This window comes from Ranitomeya imitator, chromosome 1 (assembly GCF_032444005.1).
Source record: "Ranitomeya imitator isolate aRanImi1 chromosome 1, aRanImi1.pri, whole genome shotgun sequence".
In the NCBI taxonomy this organism is placed as follows: Eukaryota; Metazoa; Chordata; class Amphibia; order Anura; family Dendrobatidae; genus Ranitomeya; species Ranitomeya imitator.
In genome coordinates this window covers 437,820,228-437,844,393 of record NC_091282.1, presented here as the reverse complement: position 1 = coordinate 437,844,393, position 24,166 = coordinate 437,820,228, and the positions used below count along the sequence as shown (strand labels likewise).

The 24,166-nt window shown below is 40.7% G+C and overlaps 2 protein-coding genes across 4 annotated transcripts in view; one reads left to right on the top strand and one right to left on the bottom strand.

The window, feature by feature from the left end:
• Positions 1-24,166, bottom strand: part of DOCK8 (dedicator of cytokinesis 8) — a 255,214-nt gene that overhangs the window by 151,437 nt on the left and 79,611 nt on the right. For all 3 annotated transcript variants that reach the window (XM_069763842.1, XM_069763822.1, XM_069763832.1), the window contains exons 13-14: positions 18,447-18,534; positions 11,825-11,987 (exon numbers count right to left, since the gene is read on the bottom strand). In XM_069763842.1, the coding sequence (XP_069619943.1) occupies positions 11,825-11,987; positions 18,447-18,534 (251 nt within the window). The remainder of the gene's footprint in view (positions 1-11,824; positions 11,988-18,446; positions 18,535-24,166) is intronic.
• LOC138675527 (angiopoietin-related protein 3-like) lies at positions 1,792-6,058 on the top strand. Its single transcript, XM_069763854.1, has 4 exons — positions 1,792-2,327; positions 2,645-2,755; positions 4,404-4,496; positions 4,728-6,058. Exons 1-3 carry the CDS (start codon positions 1,857-1,859, stop codon positions 4,461-4,463), a joined length of 642 nt encoding a protein of 213 aa, XP_069619955.1. The 5' UTR covers positions 1,792-1,856; the 3' UTR covers positions 4,464-4,496; positions 4,728-6,058.

Genomic DNA, 24,166 nt, shown 5'->3' with positions numbered 1-24,166 from the left:
AGCCCTCTCTGATGCTTCAGCAATGTGGGAAATGGTACCCAGCAAGTTTTTTTTTTTGCAGACCACAAATCGAATCTGAAAATGTTCAAATTTGAGTGAAACCATGAATTTCATGAAAATCGTCTCAAACTCGATCCTCTGTGAATTGATCTCCTCATCTCTAGTATTTATAACTCTGACACCATTTTGTTAATGCTCCATTACAATGAAAAGATAAAACACTTTTACAATTTGTCTCAACTCATCTGCTACTGCTTTGTTCTAATAAATCACATATGTCTCTTGTTTCTTGCAGACTTATTTGTGGTTTGCAACCACGGACACACATGGTAGATACATAGCAGCTGTATACACAAAACAGTTGGAGATTTTTAACCTATATGCAAAGTTACCTTGTATTTTTAATTTAGAATAACTTAACCCCCAAATAAATTGAAATTATGTATATCCCATAGCCATGTACAAGAAAATACAATGTGTTTGTTTTAATTACAAAGATCAGTATTGGTGTTGCTTATGTTACGCAAATAGTGAAAGCCAAATGGATCAAAAACAAGAATACACTCCGTGGGGTAATGCAATACCCAAGTGCAAATGTATTTCCACCTACCGGTACATGTACTTTGGCCTGCTGAGCAGGACATCACTGTATGTGGTAGGGTAGACAAGGAGGGCAAATGCCAAGCAAATTACTAGCACTTGCTAAATCACGCAGGGTGAGAATATTATGACAGATGAGGTGTTTAAATAAATGTTATTTTCAGGTCACCATATAATGTGTTGTGTTATTCAAAGAAAATCAACATTTTTATTATTGTTTTCGCCAGCACAATTTCTAATTTTATTCAGCTGTACTGTCACAAGGTACCATAGACTAATAGAGTAATTGCTCCTCCATAGTTCCATTATATTTATTTAGGGTCTGTAGTGGCTGAGACCAAATTGACGAAATAGTGTAAAAAATTGTTCCAATGCTTAGTTAAAAATAATGACACTCTTGGATATTTTGTACCAATAATCATTGATATAAAGAATACACCAGCATGGAGAAGGACAGTAATACAAAAGGATGGAATTTCTGTTTATTCCTTTAGTCTGACGCATGTTCACAATCGACAAAATAAAATCATGCAAGACAGACAAGACAGAAAGAAGGAAAAATCAAGACAAAAAGACAGAAAAAGCAAGACAGACAGAAAAAGCAAGACAGACAGGAAACACAAGACAGGCAGAAAAAGCAAGACAGATCGGAAACGCAAGACAGGCAGAAAAAGCAAGACAGGCAGAAAAGGCAAGACAGGCAGAAAAGGCAAGACAGAAAGAGAGATTGAGAGAAAGACAGAAAGAGAGATAGAAAGAAAGCAAAAAAGAAGAGAAAAAGAATAGAAAGGGAAGAAAGAAGTAAAAGAAAGAAGTACAGAAAGAAGACAATAGGGAAAAATAGTAAAAAAAGAAAAAGAATAGAAAGAGAAAGTGAGAAAGAAGAGACAAAAAATAGAAAGCAAAGAAACAAAAAAGGAAAGAAATGTATACAGGATCCTAAATGATATTAACATATGAATCAAATGTTAGCAAACTACTACTGTACGCTGAAAAAGGAAGTGTTACTACACTTCGTGTGCTGCATGGTAATTTCATTCTTACAGTGTGTCACAGTGACAGATGGTTTCTTAACTACAGTCAGGACAGCTGCCATTGGCTAACAGAGGGTTAACCTGTGGAATTTGGAGAACACTGATTCTGCCTGTCTTGCTGTCTGTGGCTCATAGAATAAGATCTCTAGCCTGAGGAGTGGAAGGACCAGACCGATCACACACGTTCTCCTTTTGTGATCTCCTGTTTAGCTAGTGTACACAATGAGAGGCACTTGCACGTTGTTCTCTTTGCTTTCTTCATTGTGTTTTTTAGCTCCTCCAATTCAGGGCGCTCGTGCAGATTTGAGCTTATATCCTCAGGATGAAATTAGACTACTCTCTGAAGGTCTTCTCCAGATTGGGTCTGGATTAAAAAGGGAATTCAACCATACAAAACATCAAATCAAAAGCATTTTCCAGCAACTGAATCACTTCAATACATCTCTGGCAAAACTCTCTGGACAAGTCAATCAAGCGACTAAATTTGGAGAAGAACTAGGACAAAAAACAAGAAACTTTGAAGATAATGCTAAACTGTATGAGATGCTTGCTGAAATTTCAGAGGAGCTAGCTAGGCTGAAGGAAGAAGAATCCTCACTGGACAACAAAATCAAGCCTCTCGAAAGCAAGATCCAAACTGCCCTGGACATAAGGCATGAGAGGGAATCTGTTCTCAACACCTCGGAGATTCTGGTAAGTATCTATGATTAATGGTCAATTATCAAGGTAGCATAGTGTCTCCAAAGTTGGGACCTGTAGCTGTAAGACTGGTGAATATTTCTCAAATATCAGTTGTTCTTACAGAAATGAGTAATGTATCAGATGCCATATAAGTGCTTGGCTGGATTTCATATCAATGTTATGAAAAGACAGTATGTATATTTTTAGGTATTAATAAGTATAACTGCACTACTTGTTAAAAGGTGGAAATCTTATTGATACCCTACTTCAATGTCTTTGTTAGGGTCCCCAGAAACAAAATATTGATCACTGGTTTTTCCTTTTCTAAGGCATCTATTGAAAGGCAAAATATGCAAATTATTTCCCTTCAAGCAATAGTGGACAGTCACCAAGACAAAATCAATTCCCAGGAAGCTAAAATTCAAAGATTGCAAAAGAAGGTAATTGTGAAACTGAAATATGGAAATGAATGACGGCACATTTACTGGTAGAAGCATTACTTTTTCCTTAGCTCTTACTGATCAGGGCTATATTTAGAGCATTACTGGATATAACGTAAGTCCGTCATGTTTTGTCTGATAGCTTTCATGAATTTACATGTTTATATAACATTTGCTCTGGATAAAGGGTCTATGGAGAAAGTTCTGATTCATCCAAATTAAATCGCTGAATAGTAATGTAAAAATGTAGAAATTGTACTATATTGTAAGATGGGTTCTATAATACAAAAAGCACCCCTACTCTCTATAGGCCAAATTTATTACCTTGCTGGATGGAAAAGAAATGATTGCACCTGATTATTTGGTGGCATTTGGGAGCTGGCTAAGTGGATAATGCAGAGACTGGACACATGTCACTTTTACGACCTGTCAGCTATACAGGTGCTTGGATTTTTTGCAATCCCCATTCAACAATGAGGACTTGGAGCCCCCTCATTAATCACTAGGTTGGGGAAATTGTGCTCCTATTGATATATTTTTTTAAGACTTGTCTAACTGGAAGATCAAAAAAATGAGATATGCTCATGAGATACTTGCCTGCCTTATTGAGGCGTTTGGTTAGCCAACAACTTCTTGTGTATACTAATATACGTCATATAAGTTTTATCCAAAAGTTTGGTCTGCTCCAGCTTCCATAGTGATAATTCTGCAATTGGCTGATCCAAAGTGCACAATGTAATACAAGCATACCAGTAGACTTAAGGCGGCCATACACCTTTAGACAACTGTTGGCTGAATTCTTGTTTGCTCAACACTTATTCCTCCTGACCACACATAGACACGTGAATACCTGGCTTGGCCAAACATGCACATGGATGGTGGAGGGGGGCGACATAAGTGGCTGTCAGACTCCTTTGGTGATAGCTTATTTCCTTTGAAAACATAGGATCAGGTTGCTGAAATTCCCTTTCGTCATCCCCCAATATCTGCCAACAGGGGAAAGTCGGGACTACTCTCATACACTTTAAGTAGGTCCCTCTGAATTTGGCATTGGTCTAATGTGTATGGATACCTTTAGTCCAATAACAATCCATGACAGGACATTATTTTACAGTGTAGGGCTCTAGCCAACATAATTTGGAAAAATCATTGGTCTTGAGATTTGTTCATGGAACCATTCCCACAACCTTGATGATTGGCAAAATGCAAATAAATACAGCTAAGACTATGTCCAAAACACGTTTGTGTGAACAGGTTCGGCATATGCGTCTGGAAAGCTTCTGGTGCAGATGACAAATGTAGCCACAGTCCTCCATTCACCAGAGGCCCAGAGAATGTCCTTTTGGTCTTCACTGGGGTACTAAGCAATAGCAGGCCATTTTACTTACTATTAGGAAAGCACAGCATACAGAACTTTTCCATACAGTGGGTCAACACAACAAAAATAATTGTGCCCAATGGCTGAAGTAAATGACTGAGGCAAAGGTCAAATGTATATGTTGGTGGAATACATCAGGGATTCCTTTAAGGTGGAACACAAAAACAAAAAAGGAAGCATTGAGGGTGCAATTGAAGTCACAATTGCCCATGAACAGATTATCAACAAAATAAGAGCTGATCTTTAAGCATGGCATCTACTATTCCACAGGCCAAATCTAAGTCCAAAAAGAGACGTAATCTGGGTGCTCGGGAAAATAGCCAAGACTGAGTGAGATATAACAGATGGACTTTACCTGCTACAGTAAGTATTATTCTAAAATGCAATTTACTGCTATTGCTCTCATGCTAAACCTGCTTTATAAATGTACTGTATATATCTGTACATACAGAATATAACACATGCATATTTTTTAGAAATATTATAGAAATGTTCTTTACACCCCTATGACATGGCAGGTACCATCTGTGATACAAACGTGAGTCATTTGTATCTATATCTTTCTACACTAATTCCTATTTTGTCTCCTTACAGTTTAAAAAGTATTAGAACTGCATTGACATGAAGAGGATGTGCTGGCCCTCTCGGTCACACGATTAGTGACTTGACTTCATGAAGAACTGAGCTATAATTTATTTCTTTGGAACTTCCTGCTTTGAATTTACAAAGCTGACCAATTCAAGTCCTGAATTCTAACTAGGTAACCCATCAGTCTTCTCTTCTCTGCATGCTTTATCTTTCCTCTGTGGAATTTAGTAGACCGTGAATTACTGAAGACTCTTTTCTGATCCAAGTAAAGTACATTCGGATCATCTGTGTAATGAAGCATGGTTGGACCCCTGGTAGGCGGAGGTTGGTAACAGGAAAGGAAACAATACAGAACTGATAAAATAAGTGGCAACTGAGTTTGTTGCACATAATTGTACTAATGGAGTAGAAGACTGGCTAAGGGTAAGGCCAGAAGGTGCAACCGGCTGCATGTGATCGGAACTCCCCCCACCGCTATGGACAGTTTCTGCAGGGCTTTTTTCACAATTGTGTGGTTATTGACCCACTGTGGGTGGATGGAGCTGTAGCCGGACTGCCACCATTCCACAGTGTGGCTATACTCCGATAGGTTGACATCATCATGTCTATTTTCAGTTACTGATCATAGCCCCTTGACTATATGGGACATGACCAAAAACCGGTTTTGAGGTAGTTTTAAGGCTGCTCAACAGTAGAAAGTAGATTATTCATTACAAATCCCACAACATCCTATTATTATAAATGTAATAAAGTGACAGAAGTAAATCTGCTGACCATTCAAATTTGTACTTCTCAAAGGGAACCTAACAACTGATACATGCAGCTTGACAAGAAAGACTGAGGTGTTTAAGAGGAAAACACACTTTAAAAGCCGCCTGGGACCGCGTCACACAGGAGACTAGTCAAAAAGGCTGGTCCCCGGAGGTTTTTACCCTGCCCACTGGCTATGACTGACAGGTCTCTCCCTATACACGCATGCTGAGAGAGCCCCATTACTGTAGAGAAGCGGGCAGAAAATAGCTTTTAAAGTATCTTTTACTCTGGGTTTCAGAGTCAAACATACATGTCTGAAATCATACAGGCAGTGTTTGACACATGTTGCCTGTGGGTTGGGCATGTATCAGTTGCCAGGTTCACTTTAACAATTTATGAGCAAAGAGGAACGTTGCATGATGCTGAAATCGCAGTGTTAAAGGATCTCTGTGTCACACATTTTAATGGATTGAAATAATAAAAAAAATTATATTCAATTAATTCCAAACATGTCTGTGCAACAACTTCTAGGTTGAATCGAGAAGGAGTGGCACCTGCCAACTAAAGTTAAAGGATTATTCTTTAAAAAAAAAAAAGGAGTTGTCTCCTATCTGTCCTGAATGAAGCAGAGGTTTGCGTGTGAAGCCTCTGTTCCATTCATTGTCTACGGGACTGACTGTGTGTTGTGCTCGGCAGTCTCACAGACAATGAATGGCGTGGAGGCTGTGCATTTGCACCTTTGCTTCATTTAGGCTCTTCAGTCCCGTTTTTTTGGGGGAAAAACCTTTAAAGGGCAATCAAATAATACATGATGTACAGTCTAAGGGATGCCACTATGCTGTATGATACCCAGATAACAATGAAGATTCTAGTTTACCATTGACGTTAACCCCATCCACTTGGAGCTCGGACAATGGCTCTGTAGCAGCCCAAATAAGCGATAAACGAAGAAATAGTCCAGCTTCACGAGTAGATTCTTCTTTATTGAAATACACACATGCTAGCCACCTTAGGGAGAGACCCAAGTTGGGCTAAATGTAGCGGGACGAAAGAGACCGAAAAGCCCTCTACTTAAAGGAAATACATAGTGGATGCTTTCCTAAAACGGAAAGTACTTGCAAGCAGCATAATACAAAGAATAGCAGGTTTACCCAGAATCCTTTGCAGTAGGCGGAGCTATGCAAATCATCTCTTTCCACCCCAGTCTAATCCGCAGCGCTTGGAACCGCCAAGCGTGCAATGCTGCGGATTAGTTTCTAAATTTACACAGCCAACCAATTCCACAGTAGGAATTGGTTGGCTGTGTAAATTTAGAAACTAATCCGCAGCATTGCACGCTTGGCGGTTCCAAGCGCTGCGGATTAGACTGGGGTGGAAAGAGATGATTTGCATAGCTCCGCCTACTGCAAAGGATTCTGGGTAAACCTGCTATTCTTTGTATTATGCTGCTTGCAAGTACTTTCCGTTTTAGGAAAGCATCCACTATGTCTTTATTGAAATGAAATCCATACACAGGACATGAAAAGTCACAAAGACAAGTGAATTCTTGTTAGTACAATGCCCGCATCAACACGTTTCAGGTGAACACTCACCCTTAATCATGATCATGTCCTGTGTATGGATTTAATTTAAATAAAGAAGAATCTACTTGTGAAGCTGGACTATTTCTCCGTCTATATGATACCCATAGGCCCTAATAGTCATATGGTCAGGGACAACCCAGTTAAAAAAATATCAGTAGAATTAGATTGTCTCAGGTTCTCAGTTAATGGAAACTTCCATAAAAAATTATTTCTTCCTCATAGATGAATAAAACGCTATATGTTTTAGTATAGAAACCATGCCCCGACTGTAATGCAAGTGTACAAGTTTGTTTTTTCTACGCTCAAATCCTGTTTTTGGAATGGTATCTTATGATGAAATATGGACTGTAATTACAAAATGTCACATATTAATGTGTAATGTTTGAGTTGTTATGTACATGACCAATTTTACACAAAATAATTTGTATCAGTCCCAAAAATCTCTTTTGAACTTTTGCAACAATCTCAATGAATTATTGCTCCATTTTTCAAGACAGACCAATTTTACTCTATAATCCCTCAATAAGTACGGTAATTTACGCTACGAAAACTCATAAGACAAATATAACATATGTAGATTTTGTGTATAACATTTCAAAACTGAGTGTAATATCTGGATTTTGCGGTCAGTGTAATTCTTCACTGCTCTTTCGACATACAGTAACTCCCCTATAGGCACCGAACAGCTCATGCATGTAAATGTGGAAGAACAGAGTGGCTGCCAAGTAGGGCGAAGTTCAGAGAGCTGAGTGCACTTTTCATCTTCCTCCCGAATACATCTAGCACCCATTCAGCGGATCACCACCGAGCAGACAAAGCACAGTGTCGAGTAACAATAAACAATACTAAAAAGGGAGACTTTTGGTACACATAGATTAATTGCTCTCCAGCCAGGAAATATTTACTGTTTTGTGACCTCAGTCTGGAGAACATTCGTATTTTAGAAATCTTCCTCTGTTCCTTGTGAGAGATAACATTTCTATATAATTATACTTCTCCAGCGAAACGTTAGGGTCAATAAACTTAATCGCTGTGTTATTTTACAATTCATACATAGAAGTAACATTGAGGTTTGGCTTTAAAAAATGTCCTCTAGGATAATGAAAAGAAAGGGGCCGTGTGCACAAAAAACAGAGGAGCAGCTTATATCCTTCAATTTCTTGCAGACGTCGCAAAGATCCTTGGTGGTCCTCCACTGGTTGATTGTAGGATTCCAAAGATGGCGGGTTTTACCGGCACTTGCCCACAGTAGTCAATCAGTAACCTTGGTTGCCAAGTGCTAGCAGCACCGACTGGACAACCTCTCTAGAGGGAATGTATCACAGAAGCAGAATCCTTAGTGCAAAGCACCTTCTCCCATCAGTAGCCAAAGAAAACACTACAAATGGCACTGTCCTGTCTGCTGGCCATCCATAGGAGAGACCATAAGGGCTTTATCCATGACTGCTTTCTTACCCAGGTGCTATATGTTCGGCCACTGGGATATTCTAACCAAGGGTCAGCAACCTTTACCCGTCCAGCTCTGGTGACACTACAACCTCCGACATTACCTAACATCCTCATTCGTCAGGGCATGCTGGGGCTTGTGCTAAAAGTAGGCTATACTTTTATATATTACCGTATTTTTTGCTTTGTAAGATGCACTCCTCCGCCCCCCCCAAATTTGGGGGGGAAATGGGGGTGCGTATTAGGCCTCTTTCACACTTCTGTTGGTACGGGTCCGTCGCAATGCGTCGGGCCGACGTACCGACGGACGATGTGAAAGTTTTGCATGACGTGGGCAGCGGATGCAGTTATTCGATGCATCCACTGCCCATTCTGCAGTCCGGGGAAGAGGGAGCGGAGTTTCGGCCGCGCATGCGCTGTCGAAAATGGCGGACGCGACGGACAAAAAAACGTTCACTTGAACTTTTTTTGTGACGACGGTCCGTCAAAACACGGATCTGTCGCACGACAGACGCGACGTGTGGCCATCCGTCGCTAATACAAGTCTATGGGCAAAAAAAGCATTCTGCGAGCACATTTGCAGGATCCGTTTTTTTTGCAAAATGACGGATTGCGACGGATGCCAAACGATGGAAGTGTGAAAGAGGCCTTACAATGCGGATATACCTTATCTGTGCTGCCACTGCGGGTGTCCGGTGCTTGCCGCCGCGCTCTGTCCCCCATGATTGCCGCTGCCGCTGCACTCTGTCCCGTGCTCATCTCCAGAGATTTCAGTGCCGAGATCTCCATCTGCGTATGCGTCGCCTCCCGGCGGCCATTTTCCCAGAAGGAATCCACTGCACATGCACCGGAAAGCATGGATGGAACGGCAGAGCCCCCCACGCAGCACGGGACAAAGCGCGGTGCAAAGCACTGGGGGACAGAGAGCAGTGGCAGCACCAGGGAGAGAGCGCGGCAGCAGCAGCACTCAGCAGCACCAGGGACAGAGCACGGTGACAGCAAAACCCGGCAAGACCGGGGACAGAGCACAGCGGCAGCATCGGACGGTGCGCCGCACATCAGAACACCCCCTCATCCCAGCCTGCGTCCTGCAGCAACTTTCCACTCCTGCCTCCTCCAGCAGCAACCCTGGGACCCCGCTTCACCGCAGCCACCACCCCCGGTAAGCGATAAGACGCATGGATTATAAGAAGCACCACCATTTTATTAAAAAAAAAAAGGTTTTTTTTCTATTTTTCTCCTCAAAATTTGGGGTGCGTCTTATAATCCAGAGCATCTTATAAAGCAAAAAATACGGTATACATTACATATACCATAAATTCTTGGATATGCTTCAGATATGTCGTCTTCCTAGCAGATGAACCACACATCCTAGGGCCGGTGTGATAAAAAGCCAATTCAGCTACCAAGGTGACTCCATGCAAACCCTATAAAGATGTTTCCATCCTGAGGTGCCTTCCAATAGTGTTTCTAAATTATTTTTAATACCACAGTAAGGGCATTGGATAGCTCAAAAGTATCTAAAAACATGGGAAATTATTTAAGATTAGTAAAGGTGAGAAATATTCAGCAGAGATTTATTCTGCTGCAGGGTGCTAGATTTAGGTGCGGACTACAAAATAGAGCATCACAACTCTTATTAAGAAGGTAGAAGGCTCCTGTCTTCCCTTTCAGAGTCACTGTGATTTGGGATGTTCTCGAGTCCTCTAACTGCCATGTTTCTAAATGGTAATGTGCCCGCTGGCATTTGCACCTTTGCATTGTGACAACTCCTATTTAATGTTTTATATCTGTAATTTTTTTACTGTACATATGCTGGCTGTAGCTTTTGTGTCACAGTATGTTATGCTTTTTCTGTTAGCAGTTTTTGATACGCACCAGTTCTTGTTTTACCTTTTGTTCTTATGTGGATGTAAATAAAGATGTGTTACCAGATATGCTTGCTGTTCTGTATTGTTACATCGCTTTAAATTGGGAGACAATTTGATCTTCTAGATCTATCCCTTCTAGCACTAGGTACGAGGCTTCCGCACAGGCAATACCCTAATAAATGAGGTACTGCAGTAAAAGGGGCCGGGACCAGAGAAGAACTGGGATTCCTATCTAGAAGCTGAACGGTTCCGTATTATCCATGATGGCATAATGATGACATCTAGGGGGTCTCCTCATTCAGAACATCCTCGATGTGACAAAGAGGAGGGCTGTTTGGTAAGGCTCTTGTGCATCCATGATTAGGTTACCATGTAATGCTACAAAGCTGCGGAGGTAATCTATACCTGGATGTATGTGACTTACTGCAGAGAACCAGGAGTGAGAGACGGTGGGCATGGGACAATCAGATGATCGCTGTCCCAGTTTCACATTAAAAAAAAAACTTGTCTTCCGGAGAGAAGCCCTGTAACTCCTGATATGGTATTTTTCTTTTGATAAAAAAAAAATCAGAGACGTCCATTTTTGATCCTTGTCATGGATGACAATTACCCTTGCTAACTCCCTGACCAGACACCAATGAAAATCGGATCTAGAACACTGTTGAAACTTGAGCCGTTTTTGGCGCACCAAAAACATAACGGATGTCTGAATGAGGCCGAAGTATACAGCAGCAAATATATCCAGGAGTCTAGAAAGTTGTATTGCCATTTTTGTGTGATCTGGCCTTCTCTCTCACATAGACAAGAGGATGAAGAGGTGGAAATATATGGGACCTAGGAGCCTGAATTCTGTATTTACTGATATACTGTATTTCGATTGCTGATTAAAGCTAGTTTCACATATCCGAAATTCACAGTCCGAGTACTGACCTCGATTTACAACCTGGCCTCAACAGACTGGTAGGCCGGTCTGGACATCGTTGTTCAGACTTGGATCGTGAATATGAAATACATGAAATCAGTCACAGAAAATTGGTTTTTAATTCAATGACAAATTTTGCTTTAAAAAAAAACAAACATATGATTGATATACGACTTTGGAATAAAATGGGTGAGAGTTGGTTAGATAGAGGAGAGGACCATTTATCAGTATGTACAGCATTATCATTGGCGGCGGACATAGATCACTTCTTAGTAATCAATTAGCGGGGCTTTTGCACATTTTACAAATTTACTATGAACGACATAGGGAGGCATTCACAGATAAATACAGACCCTTTGTTTCTCTCTCTTTTCCAGTAAAAATGCCTGTGTGCACAGGAAAAATCCAAAGGGATTAATGACCCCACAGTACAACTATTACATACATCAGAAATGAGCAATCCATCTGTTTCTAAGAAACTGCCAAAAAACCCTGTCTATTGCACGGCCGCATGAATCTAAATCCTACCTGTAGAAGGTGTGAGGAACATAAACTTCTCTTATAGGAAACTCGAGGACCTCCTTAATGAGACGTGCCCGACCCTCAGGAAATGGCTTAACAGGGAGCAACTCGGGAGTAAGACACCCAATTAACCCATCGTAGGCGGGGGAGATTTCCAGCTTCAGCATACCTTAAGAAAGCAGGCAGATTAAGGATAGATTTGTATGAGAGTTGCCTTAAGAAAAACTTGTTTAACCTTCGTCAGGCCGCATAATTTTACAACGTTAACAGGCTGCAGAGGTACAATTGTACCTTCATATATATTTTATTGAAATTTGGCCAATATATTCTGGACCAAAACTGCAGAGATGTCACGAAATTTCAGCCCTCTACGGCTTTTCGAAAAAAAAAAAGTTATTGCAATTTTAAAACGGAATAGTTACAATTGTACCTACTCAGCCGGACGAAGGTTAAATCACAAATATTTTTTGAAATAAAAACTGAAAATCTAAAATAGTGCTTACCAATTACTCTATTCAAATTGTGTAAGATTTAAAGAAGTTCTCTAGTCATATATTGATGACCTATTCCTGGGGTTGGTCATCAAGATCAGCTTGCTCGGGGGGGGGGGGAGGGGTTTGGGACCCTCCACTGATCAGCTGTTATTAGCTCCCTCAGTGGCCGGATGTATACATTGAACAAAACTGCTGCAATGTGTAGTGGCCGCTGCAGAGAACAGCACATCAGCTGCTCTGCAGGACCCAGCAGCGGCTGCTAAATATTGAATCAATAGGCTATCAATATCATATGACAGGAGGATCCCTTTAAGTTAGAATTAGTTATTAGTGATGAGCGAATATACTCGTTACTCGAGATTTCCCGAGCACGCTCTGGTGACCTCCGAGTATTTGTAAGTGTTCAGAGATTTAGTTTTCCTTGCAGCAGCTGAATTATTTACAGCTATTAGCCAGCATAAGTACATGTGGGGATTCCCTGGCAACCAGGCAACCCCCACATGTACTTATGCTGGCTATCAGATGTAAATCATTCAGCTGCTGCAAGGAAAACTAAATCTCCGAGCACTTACAAATACTCGGAGGACACCTGAGCGTGCTCGGGAAATCTCGAGTAACGAGTATATTCGCTCATCACTATTAGTTATTAGTAAATCATTATTGGCACAATCAATGATAATAATAATAAAGTGTTTTGTAGCCTGCAAAAAAACATAAATAAATTTTAAATAGTAAGTTAAAAAACCTTAGTTGAATTATGTCCGATGCCCCTAATCTCCTGGTAGCTGCTCCATTCCCATCTCTTGGCAGCTTCACTTTTGGTCCTGTACGTTACAGTGGACAGTACTTTTTGAGTTGGCAAATGACTAAAGCAATATGTATAGGGGGCAGATTACATGTTATTTCAAAATCAAAGCCAGACCCCTTCTCTGTCACAGACATGGAATGAATGAATGGACAAGAAGGTAGCTGTAACATGGACGTTTATACAGTGCTTTGAGAAACTATTCCTACCCGGTTACCTTTTCCATGCTGTCATGTTACACCTACAAATTTAAATAAATTTCATTGGGGGTTTTATAAGATACTATAACACAAAGTAGCAAGTATTTGTGAAGCGTAAATGAAATGATGCATGGTTTTCTAATTATTTTAACTATATGGAGAGCATCTGTGAACAGCAATTTTCAAGTCTTGCCACAAAATCCCAATGGGACTGTGACTGGGCCATTCAAACACATTGCTGCTCTAGCAGTATGTTTATGGTGGTTGTCATGCTGAAGGTGAACGAACACCTCAGTCTCATCTTTTGCAGCCTCTGAAAGGTTTTCCTCCAGGATTGACCTGTATTTAACTTCATACATCTTCCCATCAATTCTGACCAGCTTCCCTGTCCCTGTTTGGGAAAAGCATCCCCACAGCATGACGTTGCCACCACCATGTTAGACAGTGTGGATGGTGTTTCCAGGGTGATGTGCAGTGTTGGTTTCCCACCACATATAGCATTTTGCATTTAGTCCAAAAAGCTTTACCTTGGTCTCATCTGACCAAAGCACATTCTTCCACGCTAGCTGTATCCCCTACATGGCTTTTTGCAAACTGCAAATGGGATTTCTTATGACATGCTTTAAAAAATTTCTTTCTTCTTTCCACTCTTCCATAAGGGCAAGATTTGTGGAGTATATGACTAATAGTTGTCCTGTGGACAGATTCTCCCACCTGAGCTGAGGATATCTGCAGCTCTTCCAGTGACCATGGGCCTCTTGGCTGCTTCTCTAACTAGTGCTCTTGCTTGGAATGTCATTTTAGGTGGATGGACATATCTTGGTACGTTTGCAGTTGTGCAATACTCCTTTCATTTTTTGATGATCTTGATTATTTTGACACTGTTTTGCATAAGTTGTATGTCTTTTTATTATCATATTTTTATACATTTTTCTTATTGTAAGCATTGAACCTTTTGTTAATAAAGTATAAAACTTTAACAAGTTGAACCTTGAATGTTCTAAAAGAATCCATAGCCTAAGGTGTGTGAGCCTTATGAGTGATAGACATATTTTTATTAGTATTGTTAGTTCCGGGACTCATCGCCCATGTATTCGATGAGTGGTGGCAGCGTGTATGAGTGGGTGTGTGGCCTGGGTCGGTGTGTGATTTATGCTCCTATTACAGCATAGGACAGAGGATGCTGGGACTGAGAGTGGGGCGATAGATTAACCCTTACAGGCACAACCCCAAGTCACGTGTGAGAACAGGCACGTGACGAATAAGTGACACCACGGAGAAGGGATCCGTGACAAGGGGTATTAGACTACGGAGGGCTTGACTACAAATGCACATTACAATTTTCAGATTTATAAATGTAAAATAATTGGAAAAACACGTATCATTTCCTTTACCCTTCATAAATTCTTACCAATTTGTGTTGGTATATCACATAAAATACCAATAAAATACATAATAAGTTTGTGCATGTAAAGTTAAAAAATGTGGAAAAGTTCACAGGATATGAATACTTTTTCAAGGCACTGTACAGGAGCAGTAAGCCAGGCTTCTTTATATACTGCATTGGTAAACTGCCACCACAGGAAATGTTGTCCTATGCAAAGCACAGGACCGGAAATGAAGCTGCCAGAACCCCAGGAGCACCTACCAAAAATCCAAAAATCGGAGAGGAGGAGGGGTTTGTCTCTATGTAAAGTCTTGTCTAAAGTCCACTTTAAGGGAGGATATTAGCGAAGGGAATGAGGATGTCGAGTCCATATGGGTTGAAATTCATGGAGGGAAAAATGGTAACAAAATTCTCATTGGGGTCTGTTACAAACCCCCAAATATAACAGAAAGCATGGAAAGTCTACTTCTAAAGCAGATAGATGAAGCTGCAACCCATAATGAGGTCCTGGTTATGGGGGACTTTAACTACCCGGATATTAACTGGGAAACAGAAACCTGTGAAACCCATAAAGGCAACAGGTTTCTGCTAATAACCAAGAAAAATTATCTTTCACAATTGGTGCAGAATCCAACCAGAGGAGCAGCACTTTTAGACCTAATACTATCTAATAGACCTGACAGAATAACAAATCTGCAGGTGGTCGGGTATCTAGGAAATAGCGACCACAATATTGTACAGTTTCACCTGTCTTTCACTAGGGGGACTTGTCAGGGAGTCACAAAAACACTGAACTTTAGGAAGGCAAAGTTTGACCAGCTTAGAGATGCCCTTAATCTGGTAGACTGGGACAATATCCTCAGAAATAAGAATACAGATAATAAATGGGAAATGTTTAAGAACATCCTAAATAGGCAGTGTAAGCGGTTTATACCTTGTGGGAATAAAAGGACTAGAAATAGGAAAAACCCAATGTGGCTAAACAAAGAAGTAAGACAGGCAATTAACAGTAAAAAGAAAGCATTTGCACTACTAAAGCAGGATGGCACCATTGAAGCTCTAAAAAACTATAGGGAGAAAAATACTTTATCTAAAAAACTAATTAAAGCTGCCAAAAAGGAAACAGAGAAGCACATTGCTAAGGAGAGTAAAACTAATCCCAAACTGTTCTTCAACTATATCAATAGTAAAAGAATAAAAACTGAAAATGTAGGCCCCTTAAAAAATAGTGAGGAAAGAATGGTTGTAGATGACGAGGAAAAAGCTAACATATTAAACACCTTCTTCTCCACGGTATTCACGATGGAAAATGAAATGCTAGGTGAAATCCCAAGAAACAATGAAAACCCTATATTAAGGGTCACCAATCTAACCCAAGAAGAGGTGCGAAACCGGCTAAATAAGATTAAAATAGATAAATCTCCGGGTCCGGATGGCATACACCCACGAGTACTAAGAGAACTAAGTAATGTAATAGATAAACCATTATTTCTTATTTTTAGTGACTCTATAGCGACAGGGTCTGTTCCGCAGGACTGGCGCATAGCAAATGTGGTGCCAATATTCAAAAAGGGCTCTAAAAGTGAACCTGGAAATTATAGGCCAGTAAGTCTAACCTCTATTGTTGGTAAAATATTTGAAGGGTTTCTGAGGGATGTTATTCTGGATTATCTCAATGAGAATAACTGTTTATCTCCATATCAGCATGGGTTTATGAGAAATCGCTCCTGTCAAACCAATCTAATCAGTTTTTATGAAGAGGTAAGCTATAGACTGGACCACGGTGAGTCATTGGACGTGGTATATCTCGATTTTTCCAAAGCGTTTGATACCGTGCCGCACAAGAGGTTGGTACACAAAATGAGAATGCTTGGTCTGGGGGAAATTGTGTGTAAATGGGTTAGTAACTGGCTTAGTGATAGAAAGCAGAGGGTGGTTATAAATGGTATAGTCTCTAACTGGGTCGCTGTGACCAGTGGGGTACCGCAGGGGTCAGTATTGGGACCTGTTCTCTTCAACATATTCATTAATGATCTGGTAGAAGGTTTACACAGTAAAATATCGATATTTGCAGATGATACAAAACTATGTAAAGCAGTTAATACAAGAGAAGATAGTATTCTGCTACAGATGGATCTGGATAAGTTGGAAACTTGGGCTGAAAGGTGGCAGATGAGGTTTAACAATGATAAATGTAAGGTTATACACATGGGAAGAAGGAATCAATGTCACCATTACACACTGAATGGGAAACCACTGGGCAAATCTGACAGGGAGAAGGACTTGGGGATCCTAGTTAATGATAAACTTACCTGGAGCAGCCAGTGCCAGGCAGCAGCTGCCAAGGCAAACAGGATCATGGGGTGCATTAAAAGAGGTCTGGATACACATGATGAGAGCATTATACTGCCTCTGTACAAATCCCTAGTTAGACCGCACATGGAGTACTGTGTCCAGTTTTGGGCACCGGTGCTCAGGAAGGATATAATGGAACTAGAGAGAGTACAAAGGAGGGCAACAAAATTAATAAAGGGGATGGGAGAACTACAATACCCAGATAGATTAGCGAAATTAGGATTATTTAGTCTAGAAAAAAGACGACTGAGGGGCGATCTAATAACCATGTATAAGTATATAAGGGGACAATACAAATATCTCGCTGAGGATCTGTTTATACCAAGGAAGGTGACGGGCACAAGGGGGCATTCTTTGCGTCTGGAGGAGAGAAGGTTTTTCCACCAACATAGAAGAGGATTCTTTACTGTTAGGGCAGTGAGAATCTGGAATTGCTTGCCTGAGGAGGTGGTGATGGTGAACTCAGTCGAGGGGTTCAAGAGAGGCCTGGATGTCTTCCTGGAGCAGAACAATATTGTATCATACAATTATTAGGTTCTGTAGAAGGACGTAGATCTGGGTATTTATTATGATGGAATATAGGCTGAACTGGATGGACAAATGTCTTTTTTCGGCCTTACTAACTATGTTACTATGTTACTATGTTACTATGTTACCAGAGGATTAGGCTATTTTGAAATGTATTAATAATTACATAGTTTATTGTAAGTGACAACATTGCTAAAACCTATAGATTTTCTTTTTTTGGGGGCGTTGGAGATGAGTGAGGGGTGTTGAAAAACCCATTAATTTCAATATGCAGGAAAATGCCTCTAATTTGGAATTATTGAAACCCAACATGTTCGGTCCCATTTACAAAAAGGATTCATGATACAGTGGACATACATATATTTCAGCAATATTGTACCTCTGTTTGCTCTGATTTCAAATAGAGGCTATTTTATATTTACATACACGGAATATGTGAAAAACTAAAAAGTGTGGCACATTCCAAATATTTAAATATTACTTCTAGGGGAAAATATGGTGATTCAAAGATGTACAATATGGCAACACATGTGCTAAGTGACTGTAATACATCTAGTTTGACAGTATACCAGCATAAAGCTGCAAAAAAATATAATTTAAATAAAAAAGTAAAAAAAGAATGTATTGTAATAAATTCCAGCTATGCCTCATAACTTGGTCCTTATTTTTAGACCCACCCCTGACCACCTACTGTATTTATGAATTGAAGCTACGCTATCATTCTGTGTCATTTATTCTTCTCCCCATCGGTAACAAAGGCTTGTATTGAAGCATTATAAGCAACCCAAAAAACAATAGGAATACTGTTCCTTAGTCAGTACAAAGTTCACCACCTCACACATGGCACTACTGCCCTCACCTGGTATACATTTTGCCCGCTTTTGCAACGATCTTTTATAATCAGTTAAGTACTTGAATAAGTCTTCATCACTTAGTTTGTCTCCTTCCTAGTAAAAAAAAAAAAAGAAGACACAGACATCAAATGTAGTACACTGTATGTGTATACATATATGCAAGTCATAAAGTCAATAAAGGCATGGCCGAAAGTGTTGGCACCCTTGAAATTGTTCCAGAAAATGAAGTACTTCTCCCACAAAATTATTACATTTACACGTTTTGTTATACACATGTTTATTTCCTTTGTTTGAATTGGAACAACACAAAAAAACTGAGAAAAAAAAAGCAAATTGGATATAATTTCACACAAAACCCCCAAAATGGGCCGGAGAAAATTGTTGGCACCATCAACTTAATATTTGGTTGCACACACTTTGGAATAAATATCTGCAATCAATCGCTTCCTACAACCATCAACAAGCTTCTTACACCTCGAACCTGGAATTTAGGACCACTCTTCTTTTGCAAACTGCTCCAGGTCTCTCATATTTGAAGGGTGCCTTCTCCCATCAGCAATTCTGCTATTCATTGCTGCCACCTCAGAAATCTCCAGCGCTTTGTTACCATCCATTTCTGGATAGAAGAAAACTGACCAGAACTGTCACTCAAAGAAGTGCCCACCCACCCAGCAACCAGGAAGTGTAGAGACTGCAAAACTGTGATCTGCTCAAGAGACAACACGAGAATACCATTTTAACAGAGTAGAAGTTAAATGGATTTTCCTCATTCAACTTTCTGTACAAAATCCTTGTCGCCATCTTAAAAATATAACTAGCTTTTACTTATCCTCCAAAGGTCCAGCGCTGCACCACCACTGCTGATTGTTTACAGGCTACAGCAGTGACGTTACATCAACAGCACTGCATCCAGTAGCAGCAGGCCATTTGGCCGCTATGGTGGCTGTGCGTCAGGGGGGCCCAACCACCTGTCATCGCATATTCAACTGTATCAGCATCGGCATGTAGCGCAGTATACTGTAAGGAGAACTATGGGGAATGCAGTACGATGTGTGGAGGACTATGTGGAGTGCAATATACTATATGAAGGACTATGTAGAGTGCAGTATAGTGTATGAAGGACTATGGAGAGTGATGTATACTTTATGGAGGAATATGAGGAGTGCAGCATACTGTATGGAGGACTAAGGAGTGCATCATACTGTATGGAGAGCTATGTCAAATCCATTACACTATATAAAGGGCTATGTGGGGTGTCATTATAATATTTGGAGGGGTATGTGAAAGCCTTTATGCTTTATGAAGAGTTATGTGGGGGTGATTATATAGTATGCAAGCAGTTATACGGTGTGAAGATTTGTGTGGGGTCCATTATTTTGTGTTGAGGGCTGTGTGTGGGTGATAATACTGTTTGGAGGAATAGTGCGGGCCATTATACATGGGCAGCAAGGTGGCTCAGTGGTTAGTGCTGGGGTCCTGGGTTCAAATCCCACCAAGGACAACATCTGCAAGGAGTTTGCATGTTCTCCCGGGTTTGTGTGGGTTTCCTCCGGGTACTAAGGTTTCCTCCCACATTCCAAAGACATACTGATAGGGAATTTATCGATGATAATGTGATGCAAACTGTAAAGCGCTGTGGAAGATGTTAGAGCTATCTACTATATAAAGCTGAATGTGTGTATGCGTGTGTGTGTGTGTGTATGTGTGGATGTCCGGGATTGCCATCTGCACCGTCGCAGCTACAGCCACAAAATTTTGCGCAGTCACACGTCTGGACCCCGAGAGCGTCATAGGCTATATTGTGAGGCGAAATTTTAACCCGCGCGTTCCAATTCACCAAACAATTTTGCCCCTATCTACATAATGGGGAAAAAAGTGAAAGGAAAAGTGTTGGAGGCGTCGCAGCTACAGCAACAAAATTTTGCACAGGCACACGTCTGGACCCCGAGAGCGTCATAGGCTATATTGTGAGGCGAAATTTTAACCCCGCGCGTTCCAATTCACCAAACAATTTTGCCCCTATCTACATAATGGGGAAAAAAGTGAAAGGAAAAATGTTGGAGGCGTCGCAGCTACAGCCACAAAATTTTGCACAGTCACACGTCTGGACCCCGAGAGCATCATAGGCTACGTTGTGAGGTGAAATTTTAACCCCGCGCTTTCCAATTCACCAAACAATTTTGCCCCTATCTACATAATGGGGAAAAAGTGAAATGAAAAGTGTTGGAGGCGTCGCAGCTACAGCCACAAAATGTTGCACAGTCACACGTCTGGACCCTGAGAGCGTCATAGGCTATATTGTGAGGTGAAATTTTAACTCCGCGCTTTCCAATTCACCAAACTATTTTTCCCCTATCTACATAATGGGGAAAAGTGAAAGGAAAAGTGTTGGAGGCAAATTGACAGCTGCCAGATGTGAACAAGGGGGACTTAAAGAATGAGAGTGATGGCGCAAAAGAGTATATACCGTACAGTTGCTAAGGTGGGGCCCCGACATGAGATACTCACCACACACGGGGATATGAACACACACACAAAATGCGCCACACACTACCACGTGCTTAAACACATATACCACCCTCAGCACACATTTCACCACACATACACCAACCTCGCCACATAAAAGTCGAAACACAAAAGTCGCCGCTCAAAACTCGCCACGCACAAAACTCGCCATATGCAAAAACTAGGCTCACGCAAAACTCGCCACAAGTGCAAAACTCACCTCATGGAAAACTCGCCACACGCAAAACTTGCACACGCGGAAAAATTGCCACATGCACAAAAGTTGCAACACATGCAAAAGTTGCCTCACACAAAACTTGCACATACTCAAAAGGCACCACACATAAAACTCGCCACGCGCAAAACTCGCCATGCGCAAAACTTGCTGCACACAACTTGCAACACTAACCTGTCACATACAACTCGACACACAAAAAGTTGCTACACGCATGTTGCCACACAAAACTCATCTCACAAAAGTCGCTACATGCATGTCGCCACACACAACTCAACACACAACTTGACAAACGAAACTCGCCCTAAAACACACACAAGTCTGGTATTATCCTTCAAAAATAAAAATCTGATTAATAAGCAGACAAACTACAAGAGCAACAAATGTACCATATAGGAAATACGGCAGCTGTCAGTCACATGACCTGTCTATTATGTGTATGTGTGAGCTAATATATACTGCCAGGGGGAGGGCTTCCTGTTGGCTGGGGATTTATCAGGCTGCAAATTTATCTTACAAATACTGAGGTAAAAATACTGAGCAAATAATGTGTGAACGGGGTCTAATACAGGAGGAGATGACACACAGGTATATACTATATACAGGGGAGATGACACACAGGTATATACTATATACAGGAGAGATGACACACAGGTGTATACTATATAGAGGAGGAGATGACATACAGGTACATACTATATACAGGAGGAGATGACACACAGGTATATACTATATACAGGAGCAGATTACCTACAGGTATATACTATACACAGGAGGAGATGACATACAGGTATATGCTATATATAGAAGATGACATACAGGTATATACTATATACAGGAGGAGATGACACACAGATATATACTATATACAGGGGAGATGACACACAGGTATATACTATATACAGGAGATGACATACAGGTATATACTATATATAGAAGGAGATGACATACAGGTATATACTGTATATAGGAGGAGATGACATACAGGTATATACTATATATAGGAGATGACATACAGGTATATATATATAGGAGGAGATGACATACAGGTATATACTATATACAGGGGAGATGACACACAGCAGGTATATACTATATACAGGGGAGATGACATACAGGTATATACTATATACAGGAGATGACATACAGGTGTATACTATATATAAGGGAGATGACAAACATGTATATACTGAGGTGAAAATGAGAGGTGTGAGGTGAAAATGAAAAGGTGTGAGTGCAAAATGAGAGGAGTGAGGGAAAATAGTGGAGTGATTGGAAAATGACAGATGTGAGGTCGAAATGACAAGTGTTAGGGGGGAATGAGAGGAGTGAGGGAGAAAATGAGAGGTGTGAGGGAGAAAATGAGAGATGTGAGGGGGAAAATTAAAGATGTGATTGGGAAAATGAGAGGCGTGATGGGAAAATAAGAGAAGTGACGTGCTATAACTAACCACAGATATTTACTATGCCCAGGCAACGCCGGGCTCTTCAGCTAGTATAAAATAAAAGATTATTATTATACAGTGTTATAGTTGTGTTGGGGTCACTATACTTTGCTGGGGGAGTTAAGGTGGGGTACTTTAAGGTCATCATACCGTGCATGTGGAGGGTACTGTGGGGGTATCTTACAGTGTTTTTGGGGCACTTTTGTTGGCATCACACTTTATGGGTGAAATAAAAGTAGAATCTAGGGCTTCAGTAGAACAGTAGAAGAAAATTATTTTCTAAATGTTGCAAAGTTGTGAGATGTGCTCTTGTTTGAACCCGATGAATATATTTATTTATTTTTTTGGAGGGGGGGAATTAAAACTTCTGCTATGGGGTCCCATGATCTCTATGGCTGTATCCCATCACTATCTTGTACTATCTACATTAGTACACCTACTGAGCCAAGTGATTGTCTGCAGCTCTGTGTCACCATTGTTGCCTATAAATAACTGGAGAAGTGAAACAGAAACAGCCCTGGACCTGTGAGATATGAGTAGAATCACATTTTATTATTTTTAATTCAAGAGTGGGGATTTTTTTACAGAAAGTTGAAAGTCCATGCAAAATTGCCATGATGATGAAGCCTAATGCGCCACTCACATGAGCTATTAGTGCAATATAAATAAGGTAGTGTATTTAAAGATGGTGCCTGCATACTTTGCTTCAGCTGCATAGAACATACAAGATGATCGAGACGTCACCAGCCAGCACTAATACTGGTATCTGTGGGCACTCTAATTATGGGATCATTGATACAATTGAAGGAATACAGGGTTGGTAAACGCTAATATCACCTGATGAGGGGGAACAAAATGTGTGTCAGGGTCTATTTTGCATGGGAGGAATATGTGTTATTACCAAATTTATACAGTGATTAATATGTTCTTTCATAGATTTCAGACATTTTTTAGTGCTCGAGATTAATCCATATGAAGCACTTACTAGGGCATTATTGTATATCTAACCATAAAGGCCTATAGAAGATAAATGATATATGACCTGAGTAGCAGCTAGCAATCTGAAGGTCGATTGAAGCATTTATACTTTACGTACATATACCTTAAGGATGAACATAGTAACTGATAATCAATATTTTCACTGCAAAGTTCTTTTCTGTATGGCTATGGATTTATATTACCCCACTGGTGGTGAAAGAGGATATCTGGGACTTTAGAAAAAAAGGCATATAGTTCCTAACAGAGGCAGCTACCTGTCTGTTGTACCCAGCATTGGTCTTTGACTGCTCCTGCCAGAGATTCAGCTGTTCCCTGTCAACAGAGCAGCGGTTTCTCTTCCTGTTGACAGGGCGAGACTACTGGTGTCATGCTGATTGACAGCCGGCTTCCCCTAATTAGGCAACTGGAGCTGACTGCCAATCAGAATGACACAAAAAGTCCGCCCTGTCAACAGGAAAATAACCTACTGCTCTGTTGACTTGGAGGAGCTGAATCTCTGACAGAAGCAGTCAATGACCGGCGATGGGTACAACAGATGGGT